This window comes from Onychomys torridus, chromosome 7 (genome assembly GCF_903995425.1).
Source record: "Onychomys torridus chromosome 7, mOncTor1.1, whole genome shotgun sequence".
NCBI classification, from domain to species: domain Eukaryota; kingdom Metazoa; phylum Chordata; class Mammalia; order Rodentia; family Cricetidae; genus Onychomys; species Onychomys torridus.
The window spans coordinates 56,864,110-56,884,457 of NC_050449.1; the positions used below are offsets into that span (position 1 = coordinate 56,864,110).

At 39.5% G+C, this 20,348-nt stretch overlaps 1 protein-coding gene across 1 annotated transcript; it reads right to left on the minus strand.

The window, feature by feature from the left end:
• Window positions 1-8,872: 8,872 nt before the first annotated feature.
• On the minus strand, window positions 8,873-13,600 carry C7H15orf61 (chromosome 7 C15orf61 homolog). Its single transcript, XM_036194035.1, has 2 exons — window positions 13,117-13,600; window positions 8,873-9,100 (listed from the first exon to the last, which is right to left on the minus strand). Exons 1-2 carry the CDS (start codon window positions 13,460-13,462, stop codon window positions 8,973-8,975), a joined length of 474 nt encoding a protein of 157 aa, XP_036049928.1. The 5' UTR covers window positions 13,463-13,600; the 3' UTR covers window positions 8,873-8,972.
• Between the last annotated feature and the right edge of the window lie 6,748 nt (window positions 13,601-20,348).

The following is a 20,348-nucleotide window of genomic DNA, read 5'->3' on the forward strand; positions in this document are numbered from 1 at the left end:
TGCATGTGTGTGTGTGTGTGTGTGTGTGTGTGTGTGTGTGTGTGTTGTGGAATATTTAACTATGTAAAGATATGTTAAATTTGTTTATTCTGCATTCATTTAATTACTATGTAAAGATGTGTTGCTGTTTAACCTTGCCTGCCTAAGGCACCTGATTGGTCTAATAAAAAACTAAATGGCCAATAGCTAGGCAGGAGAGGGATAGGCAGGGCTGGCAGGCAGAGAGAACAAGTAGGAGGAGAAATCTAGGATAGAAAGAGAAGAAGAGAATGACATGTGGAAAGTTGTGACCAAGAATGTGGAACTATAATGAGTGTATAAAGCCCTCAGACAATTCCCTGAAATAAGAAAATGCTTGTGTTAAGTAAGCTCCTTATTATATAGCAAAGATGCTCAAGCTCAGAAAACTGGAAATTACCCTGCTTTCCAACTGGTAATGGCTAAGTAATAATTTAAGTCATGTCCATTAAAATGGAGTTTTTGATATTATATGTATATAAATCACCAAACTAAATATCATTATGGGGAATTAGATAGAGGCATGGGGACTTCCAAATCTGTTGTCCTACTCAAGAGTTTTTCACTGGCTTTCTAAGAAATTGTTATGTAGCCTCTGAACACCAACAGAAGACCAGCTGCTTTCTGAGAGATGATTGGTTATTTGACAACTCAATCTAAGTATTTGTTCTGTTTTAAAAGAGTAAGGCTGAGAGGGGTGTAGCTCAGTGGCATCATGCTCTCTTGGTTTGCACAAGTGCCTGGGTCCCATGCTCTGATGATGATGACGATGATGATGATGATGATGATGATGATGAAGAAGAAGAAATTATAATGTAAAATAAAAGAACAGATCTAGCTGATTCTAGTACTTCTTGTTTCACTTCTGTACATTATCTAAATTTGATTTTATAACAGAAGTTCTCATAGTGTGAGGAAATAGAAAACAGCCTTTTGAAATGCTTTAAAAGGATATTGCAACAGGATTCCAATCTCTTATTTTTTGGAAAACATAATTTATTATACCTGACACATGTCAAACTCCGCTGCTGTTCTTATGAGACAGATCCACAGGACTCCCACTAAAGAGTCCTCTCGATGCTATTGAAGGCAGAGGTTCAATCACGTGTTCATCCACTTACAACATTCACTCTATGAGAGGGGTTGCCAACAAAAGTTACAACACATGGTTCTCAGCCTGTTGTGTGAGGAAGAAGTCCTTTTGCAGTCCAACTTCTTTATGTAGACTTAAAACTACTAGATTTTGTTGGCAAGTAAGGCAACTAAAATTGATCTTCAGCTTTGTCAGTGTTGAGTAATTGTTGGATGATGAATGAATGTCAATTTTCAAATGTCATTTAAAGTTAGTGACACTCTAGGGCTAGAGATGGCTCATCAGTTAAGAGTACAGGCTGCTCTTTCAGAAGATCTAGGTTAAATTTCTGGTACCCACATGGGGCTCACAGTTGTAACTCCAATTCCATGGGATCTGATGACCTTTTGGCCTCTGTGGGCACCAGGCATACATGTGGTACAAAGACATATATGTAGGCAAAATACTACATAGAAAATAAAAATAAATATTTTTTAAGTTAGTGATACCACTTAGGTTGTGTGTGTGTGTGTGTGTGTGTGTGTGTGTGTATGTGTGTTGTTGTTGTTTAAGATTGAATGTGGTACCTCACACATTCAAAACAAATTCTCTAATATTGGGCTAGCCTAGATTTATATTCAGACTTCTAAGTCTCGGCTATTTCATTTTGTAAATTTAGAAGTTCAAAAAATAAAGTTTGGTATGGCATTGGTGGTATAGTGTTGAGCATAGCTGCTTTCCAAGAAAATAAAAATTTGTTCTTCATCTCTTAGCAGTGGCTGTAATACAATGTGTAAAAAAGGCTTTCAAGATAATCTACTCTCATAAATTATTTTCATCCAATTCTTAAGCATCTAACATTTTAAAAATAGAAATGATCACTCTTATTAAATGTGATTTTGCACTTTTGTGTGCTTGGGAGGTATTCATTATTTTGTATGTTTTTATTCTTTAGGGTTGTGGTAGACACTTTTTAGGTGGGGTTTAAATTATGTACTAATATGGAAATAAAGGAAAATGAATCACTTTGTGGTTAGCCAATTCAGCGTTCTGTTCCCAAGCAGATTGTTACACAAAATTACTGATCTGTTCTAGCAGAAGCAGTAAAGGTTATGTCAAGTGGCTGCTAAAACCCATACTGCATGTGTTAATGATGTCACCTTAACATGCCAGCTTCCCGGGCTGCATAATTGTTTCTGCCAACCCATAAATTTTTGAGTAACAACAAAATTATTGTGATTTTTCTTACTAAATAATTCATACATTACAAAGCATGTATGTAACAAGGCCCATGAATCACCAAAGCACATAATGATCATATATCTAATGACATATCTCTTTTCATAAGATGAATCCAAATAGATTTATGTATTTAGGTTAACTAAAAAGTACTGAGTTTATAAGGTTCATAATTCTATCACCCAGAACAGCGAGAAACTCCAAACCTTCTTTTACAAAGTCCAATCCCTGTGATTCCCTTTTTAAAATGGCAAGCTTTTGTTTGTTGGAATCCTATAGCATAAACTACTTTTCATGAAGTTTTACAGCTTTTAAATTGATACTATAAATATCTCTGAAGATAAATTAGTGATACAACGGAGGAGTACAGTGTTCACAGCTGTATTTAAGGTGACATGAGTACAAGCAAAATAGCTCTGCGCCATCTCCATGGAGCCTTGAGCCAGGCCGCCCTGCCCGTCCTCGTCCAGCAATGAGGACCTAATGCAGGAGGTTCCATCTGCTACCGCTTCACACACTTCACGTGGATCTGGTCTTAAATACTCTCCAAGGAAAGAGAGCTTATTTTAATGCTACTAAAAAAATGGTCTCAGGTGAGATTTTAATACTTAATTAAAAACTAAATGTCCTAGCTAAAGTTTTGGAGATTCAAAGTCGGCAATATACCAAGGAATATTAAGTTAACCACAATTTGATTTTAAAATCTCAATGTATTTATCGACAATTGCATTCAAATGTACACTGCATCTTGATTATATCTCTCTACTTTCTCCTTCCTCTCCCCCTCAGTCTTCCCAGCACGTTCCTTCCACCTTCAAGTCCTATTTTATGTTCTGTTTATAACTTACTGAGCCTAAGTGCTCCCTACATGAACATGCTGAGGGACGGACCATCTCCTGGAGCATGGGCAATCTACCAGAAGCCAGACTATGGAAGAAAACGGACTCTCCCTTTCCCAACAGCCATCAATTACCCATAGCTCCTCAGCTAGGGTGGGTGGGGTCTTGTGAGCTCCTCTCCACTCCGTGCTGACATAGTTTTGCTTGGATGAATAATTGTAACACAGTATTTATGCTCACCTTTTGTGTAGAAGTTTTCAGTTCTCTAGGACTTTTCTTTTTTAAAGAAATGTGAAACTTGCCCTAAATATTGGCATCCATTTTATATTCCCACTTGTGATGTCCCCACATCCTGACATTTTGTGAGACCACACCTTACTAAAAACAGTCAAGAGGAGGTATTTCTCCTCTAGAGGACCTGACTGGGTTCCCAGCACCCACCTTAGAGGGCTCATAACTTCCTGTAACTCCAGCAGAGGGGGCATGACACTCTCTTCTGGCTTTTGAGGGCACCTGCACACCACAGCCTAGAGACACATATGCAAGAATTTAAAAAAAAAATGTTTGTTTTCTTCTAATTGTATTCATATTCTCAATTACCAGAGAAGATCTCTAAGCAGTAGCTGAATGGCCAAGGGTTAGTAGAAACTATCTTAGCCACAGTTTTATTAGAAGAAAAAAAATGAACGTCTGACCTCCAATTACATTAGGACAATAACTTGTAGATTGTGGACACTGCCAGTGACAGTTCCTACTGTTAAAAGAAAGCTCGTGTGAATTTGTCAAGCACATAAAATAGTATGAAAGTGAAATATAGTAATTAAGACTTGTGTTCTATTGATTGTGTAGCTTAAGTAATTTTTCATTACTAACATAAGATTTAATAAGTATAAGTAGTTAAAGATTCTGACTTGGCACTAGTCATTAGCATGTAATTGAACTAGTGAAAAAGATCAGTTAAAGCTGTGTTGATTACTACCTTATCTTTGAAAGGCAATTAAAGGCCTCAATCATTGCAACAAGATTTGATTGTGCAGCCTTTATTGGACATTGATCTTTCAGCAAAGTGCAGTTACATTTTCCATTAATTTACAGTAACATAGTTTAACTCTGATACCCTAGACTGTTGACCCAGGTGAGATGTAATGCTAAGTACTTGTTTAGGTTTGAGATGCTCCCAAACGTCATTACCTCATTACTGTCTCAATGCTGTGTGCTGAATATAGGAGACACCTGAGCTGCTGGCATTAGATAAGGTTTCTGTTATCTGCATTAACTTTCAAGTGAAGTGAAATGAAGATCCTTGTCTTTGATGTCATCCCCCACACTTAGACATCATTACTCTTTAATAGATCTAAAAGACATTTTATAAAGAATTTAAAAATAGGGCTGTGTCTGGGGTCCTAGATGAACATGAATATAAATGACATGAAATAAATTGTTCTTACAATGCATAGGACTTTAACGTTTTAAAATTTTTATTGCTGGTGTGTGTGTGTATGTGGGCACATGTGAGGAGGACAGAGGACAGCTTTATGGAATTAGTTTTCTCCTTCCACCTTTATGTGGGTTCTTGGGACCGAACTCAAGTCACCAGGCTTGCATGGCAAGTGTCTTTATCTATTGAACCATCTCACTCGCCCTCCATATAGCGATTAAAAGTATTAAAATGATTAAAAATGATTAAAAAGTATTCCAACTTCACTGGTGTTACCAGCAAAACGTTGTTAGTAGTCAAATATATGTGACAAAAGAAATATAACTATTTGTACAACATGGTGCATAAGGACATCACCACTGAGAAAGTAGGGACTTCTATAATTTTCATTTTACCTGTCTAAGTGTCTTGTGCACTGCCCATGGAGGCCGGAATAGGGTGTCTGATCTCCTGGAACTGGAGTTACTGACGATTGTTAGTCCTCATGTGGACACTAGGAATAAAACCTGGGTCCTCTGGAAGACCATTAAGTGCTCTTAACCCCCAAGATACCCCTCTAGCCCAGAGTTGTTTATTTTGTTTTAATATCAGCAACCACTTTCATACTCCCATATATACTGATGTCTCTTAAAGCATCAGTTCACAGCTGACATAAGAACTAAGAATTTTTCCTATAAATCTATTCTAGTACTTCATAATTGTTGGGTGGAAATGAGAAGAGAGTAAGTTGTACTTCTCTAAAATGAACATCTTTTCTGCAAGATATGCTTGGATTATTTTGTCTTTGTTGTTGCTGTATTGTCTGTCTGTCTATCTACCTACCTACCATCAATCTAGTTTGTAGTGTCTGGAGAAATGCCTCCACAGTTAAGAATGCTTATTGTTCTTTCAGAGGGCCTGAATTTGGTTCCTGGAACCCATTTAGGTGAATCACAACCACCTATAACTCCAGCTTCAGGAGATATGACACCCTTTTCTGGCCTCTGTGGAAACCTGAACACATTTCTCCTCTCTCTCTCTCTCTCTCTCTCTCTCTCTCTCTCTCTCTCTCTCTCTCTCTCTCTCTCACACACACACACACACACACACACACACACACACACACACACACCTTTATATATACTACATATATATGTAGAGACAGAGATAGAGGCAGAGGATGTTGGCATATTCACCCTGTCCCTTTCCCTCTGCCCTTCCCCTTTTGAGTCCCTTCTCCCATTAATCCCCTTTAATGCCCTAGACAATTTCACTTCATTTATACATATATGGTTCATGTTACTATATAAAGTCTAGAAACCACAAATGAGAGAATATATTTGTCTGCGAATGGCTTCAGTTAATGATCATCCAGTTGGTCCCATGTTCCTGAAAATGACACAATTCCATTCTTTGTCACAAGACTGGATACTGTTAAATATAAACTGCATTAAGGGACTGCAGGTAGAAAGCTTGGTCAATGGCTTCATAAACAAGAAGGGCAGGGTCCATGGGACTTCTCCTTGCTGCCTTAGGTTAGTGGGTGTGGGCAAACATGCACTCACATCCTTCAGTCTCTCTCCCTCTTCCTGTCACACCTTTCTTTTGAAATCCTTCTATTAATGAAACCCTTTATAAATTAGAGGAACAGGAAAATATGTGTTAGAAAAAGACTTTTTACTGGGACTAAAGTAAAATGTGTGTTAAAAGGCATAATCATGATATATCTTTTAAAAAACCTTTTTTTCTTTTTTTACAAATTATATGTGTGTGGCACTCCGTGTTGCACACGTGTGTGCACGTGCAGAAGGCAACTCCATGAAGTTGGCTCTATCCTTCTCCATATGTGCTTTCCTGGCTTGCATGGCAAGTGCTTTCACCTGATGAGACACCTTGCCAGAGTCATGACACATCTCCAGGTGGAAAGGTCCCTTGCTCTTCTCCGCTTACAGATGGAAAAAAATGAGACACAAACTAATAGACGTTAGCCTTAAGGCAAAAAGACAACACTGAAGCCAGAAATAGACTCAATCTCCTGGCTTCTTAGATTTACATTTTATCCCTTCTGGGCTACAATGTTTTTCTGCAATAGGCAACATTCAAGAAAAAAGAAGGAAAGGAAGGAAGGAAGGAAGGAAGGAAGGAAGGAAGGAAGGAAGGAAGGAAGTTAAAATCTTTGCTGTTTCTTGGGAAGCAAGTTTCATAACAAAAGATTCATTACAAAGTTTAATAAATCCAATATATTTTACTTTTTGAGCTCTGGCCTTAGCCATCACTGGTTCATCCTTCACCGTGATCAACTTCACATGAGCAAGAGGTCTATTGATTCTCATGTAATACAAGAAAATATTACATTTGCTTAATTGTTACACAGCAAACACACCAGACAAGAAATCAAGGCTCTATTTAATGCTGCAGCAGCAGAGAATTACAGAGATCAATAGGGTAGTTTGTCAAAGATGTTCTCTTAGGAGACTTACCTATCACCAGACAGACAAGAAGTCACAGGCTACAGCTATCAAAAACCAGGTAAGCAGAGTCAGCAGAACAGATTATCAGAAATCAAACAGGCCAGTGTGAAAAGGGGTACAACTGGACTGAAAAGCTGTGTTTACGGTCTGGTAATTAAAAACTATTTTATCAACCTTGTATTGAGACGAAACCTTTACAGCATGTATTGACATGATCAGCAGCAGCGAACAAGCAGTCTTTGACTTAAAATTTATGAGCTATAGTTATTTAACTTTGTCCTTACAGAAGAAATCAGTTTTAGTCTTCTTTGCAAAATGCTAATCTTCGTTTTTATTATTAATGAAGCTTAATGTAACACCATCTTCTTTGGGCAAGCCATTCATTTAACTAGTGTCAAGCATATTTTTCTGGACTAAATATATTGGCATAAGTACTTCTTTGATTAAAATGTTACTTAGAATTGTTTAGACAAGTGAACAATACATATATTAGTACAGACTCCTATCTGTAGCACATTTAAAATGGCTTCATTTGAGGGCCTGTTTGTATGACTTCGTTATTCTGATGGTTTCTCTCTGAAGTTCACTCTCTATTAACTTTCCAGAAATAACATCCAAATGTTGGTTAGATGAAACTGTGTAAAATGTTTTTCCACAAAAATGTGTAAACACTGCAATACCAGCAACACATTAACATAAAACGCTATATAATGTATGTTTGTAATTATGAAGTGATCATAAATCTTAAACACCCATTGGTTTAGAAATTAAATAGTCCTACTTAGTTCTCCTAAATTACTCCAAATTTCAGAAATTTACCATTCGTCTGGGTGTTTTGTGACTATCTCTAAGGATAAATTTTTTTAATGACTTTGCTTTCAACAACACAATTAGCTTAATAAAGTTCTAATGCAAAAGTGGTTATCAGGTTTTTAAAATTTTAGCTCACTCCCCATGGTCAGTAAATCTGTGGATATGTGCCATCTCAGTTCACTGCTTTTATAAACAGCTGGCAAACTCATTCTTTCTGGGTCTTTCTAGACCTTAACTTCCTTATAGGTTTGTAGCATGTTATTTTTCAACTTATTAATAATGGGTATTAATTTCATTCACCTTGTTGCACTTACATTGACAAGAGCTGTAACTTCATTAAATACTATGGCATTGCATTCTTTTTGTTGTTATTAGGGTCTCATGTTGCCCAGGCTGATGCTGGAGATGCCCTGCAGATATGAGTGTATTTGAACTCTTAAACTTCTTGCCTCTACTTCCCCAGTGTAGGATCACAGGTGTACACCTGCATTTTATTCCTACCACTTAGTCCAGATAAATAGTATGACAGCTTTACGAACAAACAAACAAAAAACACTTCCATGCAAAATCTTAACAGCTGAATGCTTAAGTTTTCAATTGCAATCAGATTCTCATCTATTTGAACTTGTCGATATCATATCATCTCCACTAAGTATCCAACATCATTTCCTTTTCCCCCAATTATATTTCCCCCACTTCCACCATGACTTCCCCTTTTACAGAGATATCTATGTTTTTTTTCTTCAGAGTTAATTTAAATTGTTAATAACCAGCTATAGAATCTATGTTCATGGACTCATTTTTTTTTTTTTTATCTGTAGTTTAATTTAACCTAGTTCTAGGGAAACAGGAGTGAAGCCACATGTGTTGGTAGTTCCCATTAACTAAACAGTACACAATATATAATAATGTAAAAAGTTTCCCTCTAGGGGGTAGTGATTCACCTTAAAAAACAAAAACAAAAACAAAAACAAACACTACACACCAAAGAAAGACAAAGGTGTTTGCCAGCATTTTATTTTAAAAGATCAAAAATAAATATTGCACACACACACATACAAGGGAACAAATTCATTGATATTTGTATTTTCCAATGCATACTTTCAATACATGGCACCTTCATCTTCTTTATTTAGAAAATAGATTGTTATTGGTCCGTAACTGGTATGAACAGTCTCTGTGACTCTGGCAAATAACCAGGAGCCAAGTCCATATAATAAAGTTGGAATACCTAGAAAACAAATGAATATGTTACGTGAGAAGATCAGTGCTTATTAATCATTTACTAACATGTCATGTACTGATCATGTAAACAGTCTTCATGTACTGATTATGTAAACATGTTAACATAAAGCTATAGAAACAGAAATATATGACCAGATGCTCACTATGATTATTGAAGAGCTGGACTTTATCTCTTTGTAAAATGCAGTGGCAATTATGTGAGCCTAGATTTTTAAAAACATAGATGAGACTGATGTAAACTTTAATGCAGAGCACTTGCTTAATTCATTATCGTCAATTAATTGTGAAGTAATTTTATAAGAATATCCATTAATTTGGTTGTAAATGTCCCTGATTATTTGCTTTAAGCTAAAATTACTAGGTTCACTTTGTTGTTCTTTAAGTTTGGTAAGAACACTGATGGATAAAGAATTTTTTGTTCAAATTAAAAACTGGGTCAAATAACTGTCTTCAAAATCTAACTTTTAAGAAGATTTTAGTGTACCTGGTATAACAAAGAACACTCTCATTAGTAATTTTGTAATTGATTTGAAAACAATCTTGTTTCAGCTTATCTGCATGGAATCCACAAAGTCAGTCTCTCTCTCTCTCTCTCTCTGAAGAATGCCAATAATAAGGTTTTCCTGTTTTATTTGAGATTAACTGCTGCATGTTATATATCAAACTAAATGCATACTATCCAGAAATATGGATTCATAGGCATATGATGCTAGTTGGATGCAAAACAGACTTCCATAATTCTTAACTTTTAAGGCACTTATTTAAAATCAATGACTATTAACATATTTAAAAACACTGCATATATGTGTGTGTATAAAACCACAGGCCACAGATCAAAAACAAATACTGTAGGCCCTGCACAAATATTAATTTTATTGCTTCCATGTGGGAAATGGACAGAAAGAGACAATTCAAAAAGATAACTGCTCATTTAGAAAATCTCTTTCTAGTTAATAGAGAAACCAACACATATTCAAGACTGATCGTACTGCTGATTTTTCTTCCTTTCCTCCAGGAATATCCTCACTGTGATATGCTCCCGTTGAATCTCTGTGTTTGTGTACTCTGTGATGCCAGAGCTAATGGAGGAGGCTTCACCAGCTTGTAATGAGATGGTGGGGTGGGGCGCCTGATGCCTCCTGTTCAGGTACTTTTCTACTTTTAGGAGCATGCCGGGTTGCAGCTCATAATTTTTTACCACAGAATCGCCTGGACCGCCTATGGAACTTTCTATACTACACTGCTGTCTTTGCCCTGGTCATGCCCCAAAGAATCTCAAATGTCTCAAGGGACTGCCACAAAAATAAATCCTCAAAAACTACAATAAAAAAGCTATTTGCAAATCATTCATCCAAAAAGAAAAAGTAAAAAAGAGAAGGCAGATCAAGTGGTGTGTGGAGGAAGACAGACAGACAAGAGAAGAATGTGACAGGTAGACATATGGAAGAAAGGAGTGTGGGGTACAGGTGGAAATAATAGTAAAAATGAATTCCAATATGACACTACCACTCCAAAAACCTGAAAATCATGGATGAGGAATTTGAAAAGGCCTTAGAGCAATTACTAGTTTTCTATATATACTGAGAGTAAAATAGACACAATGTGCATTTTAAATCAACACCAAGGGTTGAGTGTAAGGAACAGTAGTGACCCTTAGAGTTATTTTTTATGGTATTTATCACAGCTTTCAGAAAAATATTCTTTTAAAATTTACACTTTTGAAAACAAATCATATAAATAAATGCCCCCTAATAAAATAAAGAACTGATTAATGATTACTAGTTTAATAATAATAAGTGCATGAAGGAAACATTATCAGTCATGCTTACTGACAGGGGTCAGAGTTGATAAGGGAGTCAGAAATTCTCTGTTGGAATGAATAAGTTTTTTGGTTTCTTTTTTCCACCCTAGAATGCAAGAATAATGCATTATTGAGAAAGATTTGTTGCCTCTTTATTTCAAAGATTAAAAAAAATTTAGTTTGTATGCTTCGAAATCAAAATCCTTAAGATTCTATGAAAAGAAAAATTCAGACTTCCAGAGACTGAGAACATCCAAATGAACTTGAGAAACAGTTCTTTGCATAATCATTCATTTTGAGTTAACTGAACAGTAGGTAAACTACTGTCGAATTAAGGACTTAAAACAATTGGAACTTTATAGTAAGGCTTCTATTACCCATTTATTCCAACTGTAAGTTGCTTTTCTTAAATCTTAATTTATTTCCCAGCAGGATACTTAGACTGATAAACCATCAGTAAAATGTCAGTTCCATCGAAGGGAGGGGTGGAGAAGAAAAGCTAAAAATGAGTAAACAGAAATCCTTATTATTTACAAAACAGAAAACGAATTACTCTGTTTACTACTCATGTAGAGGGAGGACAAGGAATAAAATCCTTTGTATTCTTATTACCGACCAAGGATTTCATCATCCAGAGGGGCAAACTGGATCCTGTTACTTAATTCATATTTTCCTTAGTTTAGACCAATATATATACATACATACACATATATATACACGTGTGTGTGTATGTGTGTGTGTGTGTGTGTGTGTGTGTGTGTGTGTATATATATATATATATATATATATATATATATATATATATGAGACAAACATTACTAAATTGGTAAAAAGCCCAGAAAAAATATCTCAGAGAAAGTCAATTTGTATTAAGCACACAGGAAGGAACTCTCTCTCTCTGCTGTACTTCACACTCTTCTTCCTATTTAGGTTGCAGTTTTTAGAATTTAGAATTAAACTGCTCTTCCACACTAGAAAACAAAATCACCCCTACATCTGTTGTTTTTTGAAAAGGTTTTACTTTTCTATGTGGGAATGTGAATATTTTTTTTTCTTTTGGTGTCTTAATGACCAACACCTAAAAGAGAGCCCTTAATCATGATAGGTATCTTAAAGAAAATGTTAATTTTAAATTGTGACATTTTAAATAAAGGAGTCAGTCTATTCAGTCTACCTATCACTTGGAAAAGGATGATTCCTACTGATCCTGAAAATGCTAAAAATAAACTCATTTTCACAACTAGTTAGCACTCCAGCTTTTCCACGTACTTTCAGCCTCAGGTTTCTAGATCATATCAACTTCATACCAACCTCAGTTAGTGGGCATGCTCTGTATGATCCATCAGCCAAGTAATGAGACATTTTTAAAGGATTATATACATTGCTGTATAATCTCCTTCCTGGATTAAGCCTAGGGCAGTGCCAGTGGGACAATAGTTCAAAAGTCCCTTACGTGAGATATGAGTTATAAGCAGAATTGACTATCCCTTCCTTATTCAATTTAATGAACTATTGGGTTATATATAATACTAGTACAGTTGCACAGTTTAGTGTAATTTTGGATTAAAAAATATTTGGGTTATGCCTATTCAGCTTCCTTGTGTAGCGTTTGAGTGACTGAAATCTATATCTAAGTTAATTTTTTCAGTAGCTATTAATAGGTCCAAAACATCTCGAGGACTTGTATTTTATTTTCCGTGATCTATAAAATGCCGTCACCTCTACGATCCATGATATTGACCTGCTGATAAACCGAAAGGACATAAACATCTATCGGGAGAAGATAGTCACAATCAGATCTTCAGGAACTAAACAGGCAGCCTCTTTCCAATATCTTTCAAGTTCTAAATTATGACTGGAGAAAACCTACTGCTCTTAGCAAAACACACTTGCTGACATTTCACCTAAGGAAGACAAAGAAACTTTAGAAGTCCATCCAGTTTTTGTCCTCCAAAGGCTGCCAGTGATGAGCGCGGGAATGTTTTCCTGCCAAGCAACTTGAGAGCCACTGTCCAAGTGGGGGCGTTTCCTGACTCGCTCCCCGCTGCCCAAGGGAGGGTCCTCCAGCCTGCACAGTGGCGGGCACGACCCCGGGGGAGATGCAGGCAGCCCGCTGGGGCTGAGCAGCGAGCTGGTGGGCCGGGGGCCGCCCCCGCAAGGCCGGAGGAGTCCCTGGGTCCGGCTACGGCGCCGCCACTCACCCAGGTTGATGACCTTGAGCGCCGTGAAGAAGCGGTCCTGCGGGGCCAGGTCCTGCCAAGGCGCCTTGGAGCAGTGGTACTTGATGAAGGGGAAGCAGCCGGTGCGCAGGACGTGGTAGTTGGCGCCCGGCACGGGCCAGTTGAAGTGCGACAGGCCGAACTGGTCGTTGTGGACCGCGCTGTAGGGCACGCAGAAGGAGGTCCAGTGCGGCAGGCGCCGCTGCAGCAGGTGCCGCGTCAGCACCTCCGAGGCGCGGGGCTTCGGGCGGGAGGCGGCGCCCAAGGCCCAAGGCCTGCACAGCAGCAGCCGCAGCGCGGCCTCGTGGGCCCTCCGCAGGGCCTCCATTGCCCCGGCTGAGCCAAAGAGCAGGCCCCGGGCCCCTGGGGGGCGCGCCTCTGGGGGCGGGGCCGCCCGGAGTGCGTGCGCATGCGCACTCCTCCTCACCCCCCTCCCCTTCCCCGCCCCAAGCTCGGGCTGGGAACGCCCAGCGGGCGGCGCTGGGGGGGGGGGGGGGGGGGGAAGGAGAGGGAGAGCGCCCTGGGTGGTCTGGGGTGTAGCGCGTGCGCAGAGTGGCCCGTGGCTTCTGGCGGACGGGAGGGCGGAGCGACTGCGCAAATCCGAAAAAAAAAAAAAAAAAATGTCACCTGTGGCCTCAGGTATCCTTTGTAACGGAGGAGCCGGGGAGAGAAAAGCGAAGGTCACACAACCCACCTGAGCGACTGATGGGTAGACTCAGTCGCTGGGCTCCTCGGGGATGCAGAGGAGCGGGAGGTGTGCTCCGGGAAGGGAGCTGACGCCCAGGTCTGTTATTGGCCCCGGCCTTGACCTCCGACAGCACTGTTTTGCCGACGTCCTCACTGTGGGCGTTCGCTGTCCAGACTGAACCTCCTGCCTAGAGAGTGCAAGATTAAAAAGGGTCCCAAGCCAGGTGTGGTAGCCCTTGCCGCTAATCCCAGCCCTGAAGAGGATGAGGTGTGAGGATGGGGAGTTGGAGGCCAGTCTGGGCTACACAGAGGAGAGCCCGTCTCAAAACAAAGAAGCAACACCCACCCACCACCCCCACCACACACACACACACACACACACCCACCACCCACCCCCACCACACACACACACACACACACCCACCACCCACCCCCACCACACACACACACACACACACACACACACACACACACACACACACCACCCACACACACCACACACACACACACACACACACACAAAGGAGTCCGGAGTCGACTTCATTCAGTGCCCTGAAGCTCAGAGACACCTCCCTCCTGAGAACATGGTAGATACCAGAACAGGATGTGGCAGCTATCCACCTCTATAACCCTCAATTACCCACTTTTAATCTATTATTGTAAGGAAAGCATTTCTCAAACTTGGTAGCATCTTGAGGTAATGCCTTAAGTAGCTCTTGTTTTCTGAAGTATTGTTACTCTTATTTGTCCTCAACTCACGTGGAGAGAACACATAAACAGGAAGAGGTTTCTGGAAAGCACCTTAGGCAAATGAGGTAATTACCTCATGTGTAGGTACCACAAAACAATTATTATTTGCTGAAAATTCAAGAAGGATGTAGAATTTGTTTTTCATAGTCTCCACTTTTGAGTTAGTCAACATTGAGTTCATTCTACACATAGGTCAAATATTTAGGAGGTCTTGTTAGTATACGCAAATAGTTTGAACTTTATAAGATTCCCTATTAGATACCAATTTTTTCAGAAAAAAATTTAGGTCGAGGCATGATGTGCTAAGCTATGGAGAAGAATAACTAGGGTTATTGAAGGGAGGCAGGGAGATGCTGCAGTACCATCATTTTCAAAGTTTTAAAAACAATAGAGTCCTTTTTCAGACAAAATCTGCCACAGAATTCCAACATATAAAGTTAAGTTAAAAATACATGTATTTATTTCTAAACACTTATAAATTCATGTTTTTAGTAGTAATTTCGTAGGTAAACTGGCACCACAACAAAATCAAGGAGGGTTTGTTTTGAGTGGGGAGGGGATTTATTAGAGGTAAATCAAGTAGATAAAATAATAAACGAGGAGTCTGCAGAACCAGATTCAGAAAGTGGGAAAGAATGGAGGGAGCCTGGACAGTGAAGACATAGGTAACAGCAGACCGAGGATGCCCGGCCAGGTCCACTGTCACTGCACTTTCAAGTGTGATTTTTTTAAATTGTAAAACAGTGACAGCTGCTATTCTTTCCTACATCTTCTGCTTTGGCTGTATGCTATGCAGAAAAATCCTGGTCTTTCCAGAGAAACCAATTTTTTTAAAAAGTGGATTTTTAATGTTTTACCTTAAGCAAGAGTACAAGCTTCTGTTCTTTATATTTTCAAATGGCAGCAGGAAATTATGAGAACTACACTAAACTAAACTAACATCAAATTAACATGTGGTCAGATTGCAATGTGTTAACTTTGGGCATAATAGACTTTTTGATGATATAAAAATTAAATTAAAAATTAAATTGAGTTAAACACGTATGTCTGAGAAACTCTAGGTTCTGTGGCATATGAGATTTAGAAAAAACAAAACCCTACTGACATAGATAACCAGATATTGCATAAGTTCACTGTTTTTGTCACTATGAAGGCTTTGAAAAGGGCTGGTGAACAGCAGGACTACTGTTGGACGCTGTTGTGTTGGTTCAGCTTCATCACATGTAAAGATTTTCCCTACAAGACTGTTTGACCCTCCCCCTCTCTCCTAGTCTAGTGTAAAAAGTTCTTCTAATGAAAGTAGACAGATGGTGGGCCATTCTCCATTTTAGAATGTTCTACAGACCAGAAGAAATATGTCAACAAACATTGTGTTCACCCCACTAATATGCCAAAACTTGGGAGTCTTCTAATCATGCAAATTGTTTGTAACATGTATTTATATGGAATACTTTCCTAAATATTAAAATATTCTCCTGAAATCATTAAGGAAAGGCAATCCAGTAGAAAGAGGACTGGACATGTTAGAAGTGAAGACATCCTGGTGAGCAATAAATGTGTAAGTGTACATAATAAAGTAACATTTGAGAAGTGGAAATTAGAGTCACAATACAGTAGCATCACATACCCCTTAGAATGGCCAAAGTTGAAAAGACTGAAAATTCTAAGGGTTGAGGATATGGAGAAAGTTTTCCCAAAGTGGAGCAATTGGATTTTTTAAAAACTTATTTCTTTATATTTTATATGTTTGAGTGTTTTACCTGCCTATATATCTGTGCACCATGTGCATGTCTTGTGCCAGTAGAAGTCAGTAGAGGGCATCAGATCAGTTGGGACTGGAATTACTGCTGGTTGTGAACTGCTTGCTGTGTATGTGCTGGGAATTGAACCCTGATCTTCTAAAAGAGCAGCCAGTGCTCTTAACCCTGAGCCATCTCTCCAGGAAAGTGTAATTCTTACCTCCTGCTCCCCCTCCCTCATGTGTGTTTCCCAGGCTGACCTTGAACTTACTATGCTCTCACCTCAGCCTCATATACATGGCTTTGCCAGATATATTATAGGTGAATATATGCATGCCTTATGACACAGATCTTGCACTACTCCTAGGTCTATACCTATATTGTTTTATTGGGTTACCATAACAAAAATTTCATTCACTGGGTGGTTTTAAACAATAGAAATTTATTTCTAACTAGGGTTATACAACATATTGACCAGTTCCACTCCCCTGAGAGTTTTCTTTCTGGCTTGCAGATGGCTGCCTCATCACTGTATGCTTATGTGGTGGACCTACATTTATAGTCCCTCTCAGGTTTCAGCTCCACTTTGGTGAGCACCTCTTCTCAGGCCCTATTTCCAGTTGCAGTCATCCTATGGTTTTGGCTTCACCATATGGAGCTTGGATGTATGTGGAGGGATGTATGTTATTGTCTATAAAATACCGAACATAAATTGTAAATGTATTTTCTCCAAAGCACATGTACTAGAATATTTACAGCGTCACTATTCATATTTGTAATATTTGATCTATGAATTACACATATCAACTATATGTCCATGGTTGTGTATCTTATTAGTGTTTTCAGTTATGTGTAGCTTATTCAGCACCTTGTGCATGCTAAGCAACTGCTCTACTACCTAGCTACATCTCCAACCCTTATTGTTGGTATTTATTAAGGATCTAGAGAAAAAATTATCTCTTTACACCTAATCTTGTGTGTTAGTGTGCGGGGGCACACAATATTTATTTTCATCTTTTATTGTAGGGTCTTTTTGTTTGCTTGCTTTTTTGTTTGTACTTTGAGACAAGGTCTCAGTGTGTCACCCAGGCTGACCTCAGACCTAGGAACTGAAGCAGTCCTGTCACCTCAACCTTTCAAGTAGCAGGAATTTTAGGTGTGCATCACCACACCCAGCTCTCATGTTGTTTACAATCTTAGAGGGAGATCCTGATTTACTTCCCATTACCTGAAGTTTTGCTTGCTGAACTTCATTGTCCATGGCCAACAAGAAGAGTGTAGTATAAGCTATTTAGAGAAAGTAAGATGACATTTACATAACTTATTACAGTATATTATTATAATTCTTATATTTAATTTTTAATAACTCATTACCAACTTATTTATAAATTAATATTTTTGATCAATATGTATGTATAGGAAAAAGCAGGATATATATGGTTCTGTATATCTAAAGTATTTTCTGGGGCATATTGGGAAGTATCCTCTGTAGATAAGCAAACACCACTGTATTGTAATAATGTGATTTAAAACAGAGCTGGATTAGGATGTAGATTTTAATTCACTTACATTCTCAGAGGAAAAATTAAGGAAATCATACTACCATGCATATGTCAGCATGTTAGTAAAAGATGGAGGGCATAAAAATGTGAGATTAAAATGTTTATATTTGAGATTTCATTTAGAATTTCCTGTTTGGGGTTTAATGACTTTTGGTTCAAGGAAGTAAGACTAAGGAGATGATTTTGTGCAATCTTTTTTTTTTTTTCAAAGATTTATTTATTATGTACACAGAAGAGGGCGCTAGATCTCATTACAGATGGTTGATGAGCCACCATGTGGGTGCTGGGAATTGAACTCAGGACCTTTGGAAGAGCAGTCAGTGCTCTTAACCTCTGAGCCATCTCTCCAGCCCGATTTTGTGCAATCTTACCTCATCATGGTTAGATGAAATCACAGGTACCAAAGTAGCTTCAGACCCAGGCTTCCTCAGCATCCATCTCTGCGTAATGGCTCAATGCCCTCTAACCCAAGTTCAACACTAAAAACAGCCAAATAAATATTCATTAATTATCCCACTCTCATCAGTAGCAAACACTACTTGTAAGTAAACTGCAAAAACTGGGTTTGGTGTCCCAGGTTTCAGCACCAAAATGTTAGTAAATTGATGGCTGAAACTGCAAGGAGACAGTTCAGCTCTAGAGGGCGGGCGAGGTATCCCTTAAGCTACTCAGAACAAGAGCTCTGCCCTGAAGGTGTCCTGGACACCTGAAGCTGTTTAGCACAGCTCTGATGGCTGGGACTGCAAAGAAACAACCCAACCTTGGAAAGGAAATTTTTCTCACTTCTCGGGAGAGTCAGGCCTGGAACTGCTTCAGCAAGGAAGGGTATCCTGACTCCGGGAAAGTCAGGATATACCTGGTGTGATGGGGGATGGTCTTCCCTCAGGGCACAGCAATCCCGCTCCTTTCCTGGAAAGCCACAATCTCCAGCTCAGTGTTACCAACTCTCTCTTGTGCAGTCCACTATGGAACACTTAGCAAGGCTCTTCTGTTCATCTCCTCCTCTGTCGCGCCCGCCCTGACCAGCAAGGAAGACGCTACACCGGGATCCTTCTCATCACAGTTTATTCAGACCTTTGATTAATTGCATTGTGTCTCTCTCGCTGGGGCAAGCCTCTCCCAGCACCTAAGTAGGGCTGGGCTGCCAACCCCAAGCAGCCACGTGGGCACTGTCCACAGGTTCACGCATATGCCAGCAACACACGAATCCAGCCACAGCCAAATAAGGAGCTGTTTACCATAAAGAGTGTTTGCCATCAGGAAGGCAGAGGGTAGAAGCCAGAGCCATCTTTAGGGTGCGGCTACACGCAGCTCTCTACACTCCTCAGTCAGTCTACTATGGGACGTCCCAGCAAAGTTCTTCTGTTCACCAGTCAATGAAAGTCTTCACCCAATACTCTTTTGAGAAAGAGGTTTATTTGGGAAGGAGGAGTCTAGGAGAGTGGCTACCTCTACCAGGGTGGAGAGAACAGCTCACAACTGACCAGGCAGGGCAGTTTATATAGGATGCCTAGGGGCAGAGTCAACTGTGATTGGTTAGGTTTTTTTTGCCCAGGGATTGGCCAGTTTTGTGAGCAAGGGGCAGAGATGGCCCTGAATTCAGGGCCAAACTGTGTTTCTTTCACTGGCCTTTCTTGGCTTTTTGACACTACCTCTAAGGCCAGGGCACATTTCTTTCACTGATTCTGATTCTAGGGGCCAAGAGTGTTATTTTGGTACTAGTTTCAGAGTCAGGGCATATTTCCTGGGTTCTGGGTTTGGGGATAAAGTGTTCATTTCTCTGTCTCAGGTCCCAAACACAGGCTGTGTTTCTTTCCCTGGTCTTGGGCCCTAGGGCCAGGATTCTGCTGTCCTGCTCTGTGATTGGTTGGTTTACAAGTCAGTTGGACAGGGGCAGAGATGGCTCTGATCTGAGCTAAACTGTGTTTCTCTCACTGGCCTTACTTAGCTTTTTTTAAAACTTCCTCTAAGGCCAGGGCACATTTCATTCACTGACTCTGATTCTAGGGGCCAAGAGTGTTTCTTTGGTACTGGTTTCAGAGTCAGGGCATGTTTCCTTGATTCATTTCTCTGACTCAGGTACCAAACACAGGCTGTATTTCTTTCCCTGGTCCTGGACCCTAGGGCCAGGATTCTGCTGCCCTTCTCTGTGATTGGTTGGTTTCACAAGTCAGTTGGACAGGGGCAGAGATGGCTCTGATCTGAGCTAAACTGTGTTTCTCTCACTGGCCTTATCTGAGCCATCCTTCCCTAACTCTGGGCTCCAGGGTTAGGGTGGGTTTCTTTAGCCAGCCCCTTTTCCCTACACTGCTTACTGCTCCATCCTGTACTTTTATGTCATATTATCAAGGATAATATATATGGGCTTTATGCAATATTATCTTCATGGAAGAAGGTGCTGGGAAAGGAAGGGAATGCTATATTCTTTGTTTTTAAATATAATTTATTTTTATTTTATGTTCATTGGTGTTTGCCT

What these genes read in the sequence shown, in the direction of transcription:
- C7H15orf61 (XM_036194035.1), bottom strand. Translation starts at nt 13,462, where the DNA reads ATGGAGGCCCTGCGGAGGGCCCACGAGGCCGCGCTGCGGCTGCTGCTG. An exon ending in GCTCAAGGTCATCAACCTGG is followed by an intron (nt 9,101 to 13,116) that starts GTGAGTGGCGGC and finishes TTTGTTTTCTAG; the next exon opens with GTATTCCAACTTTATTATAT.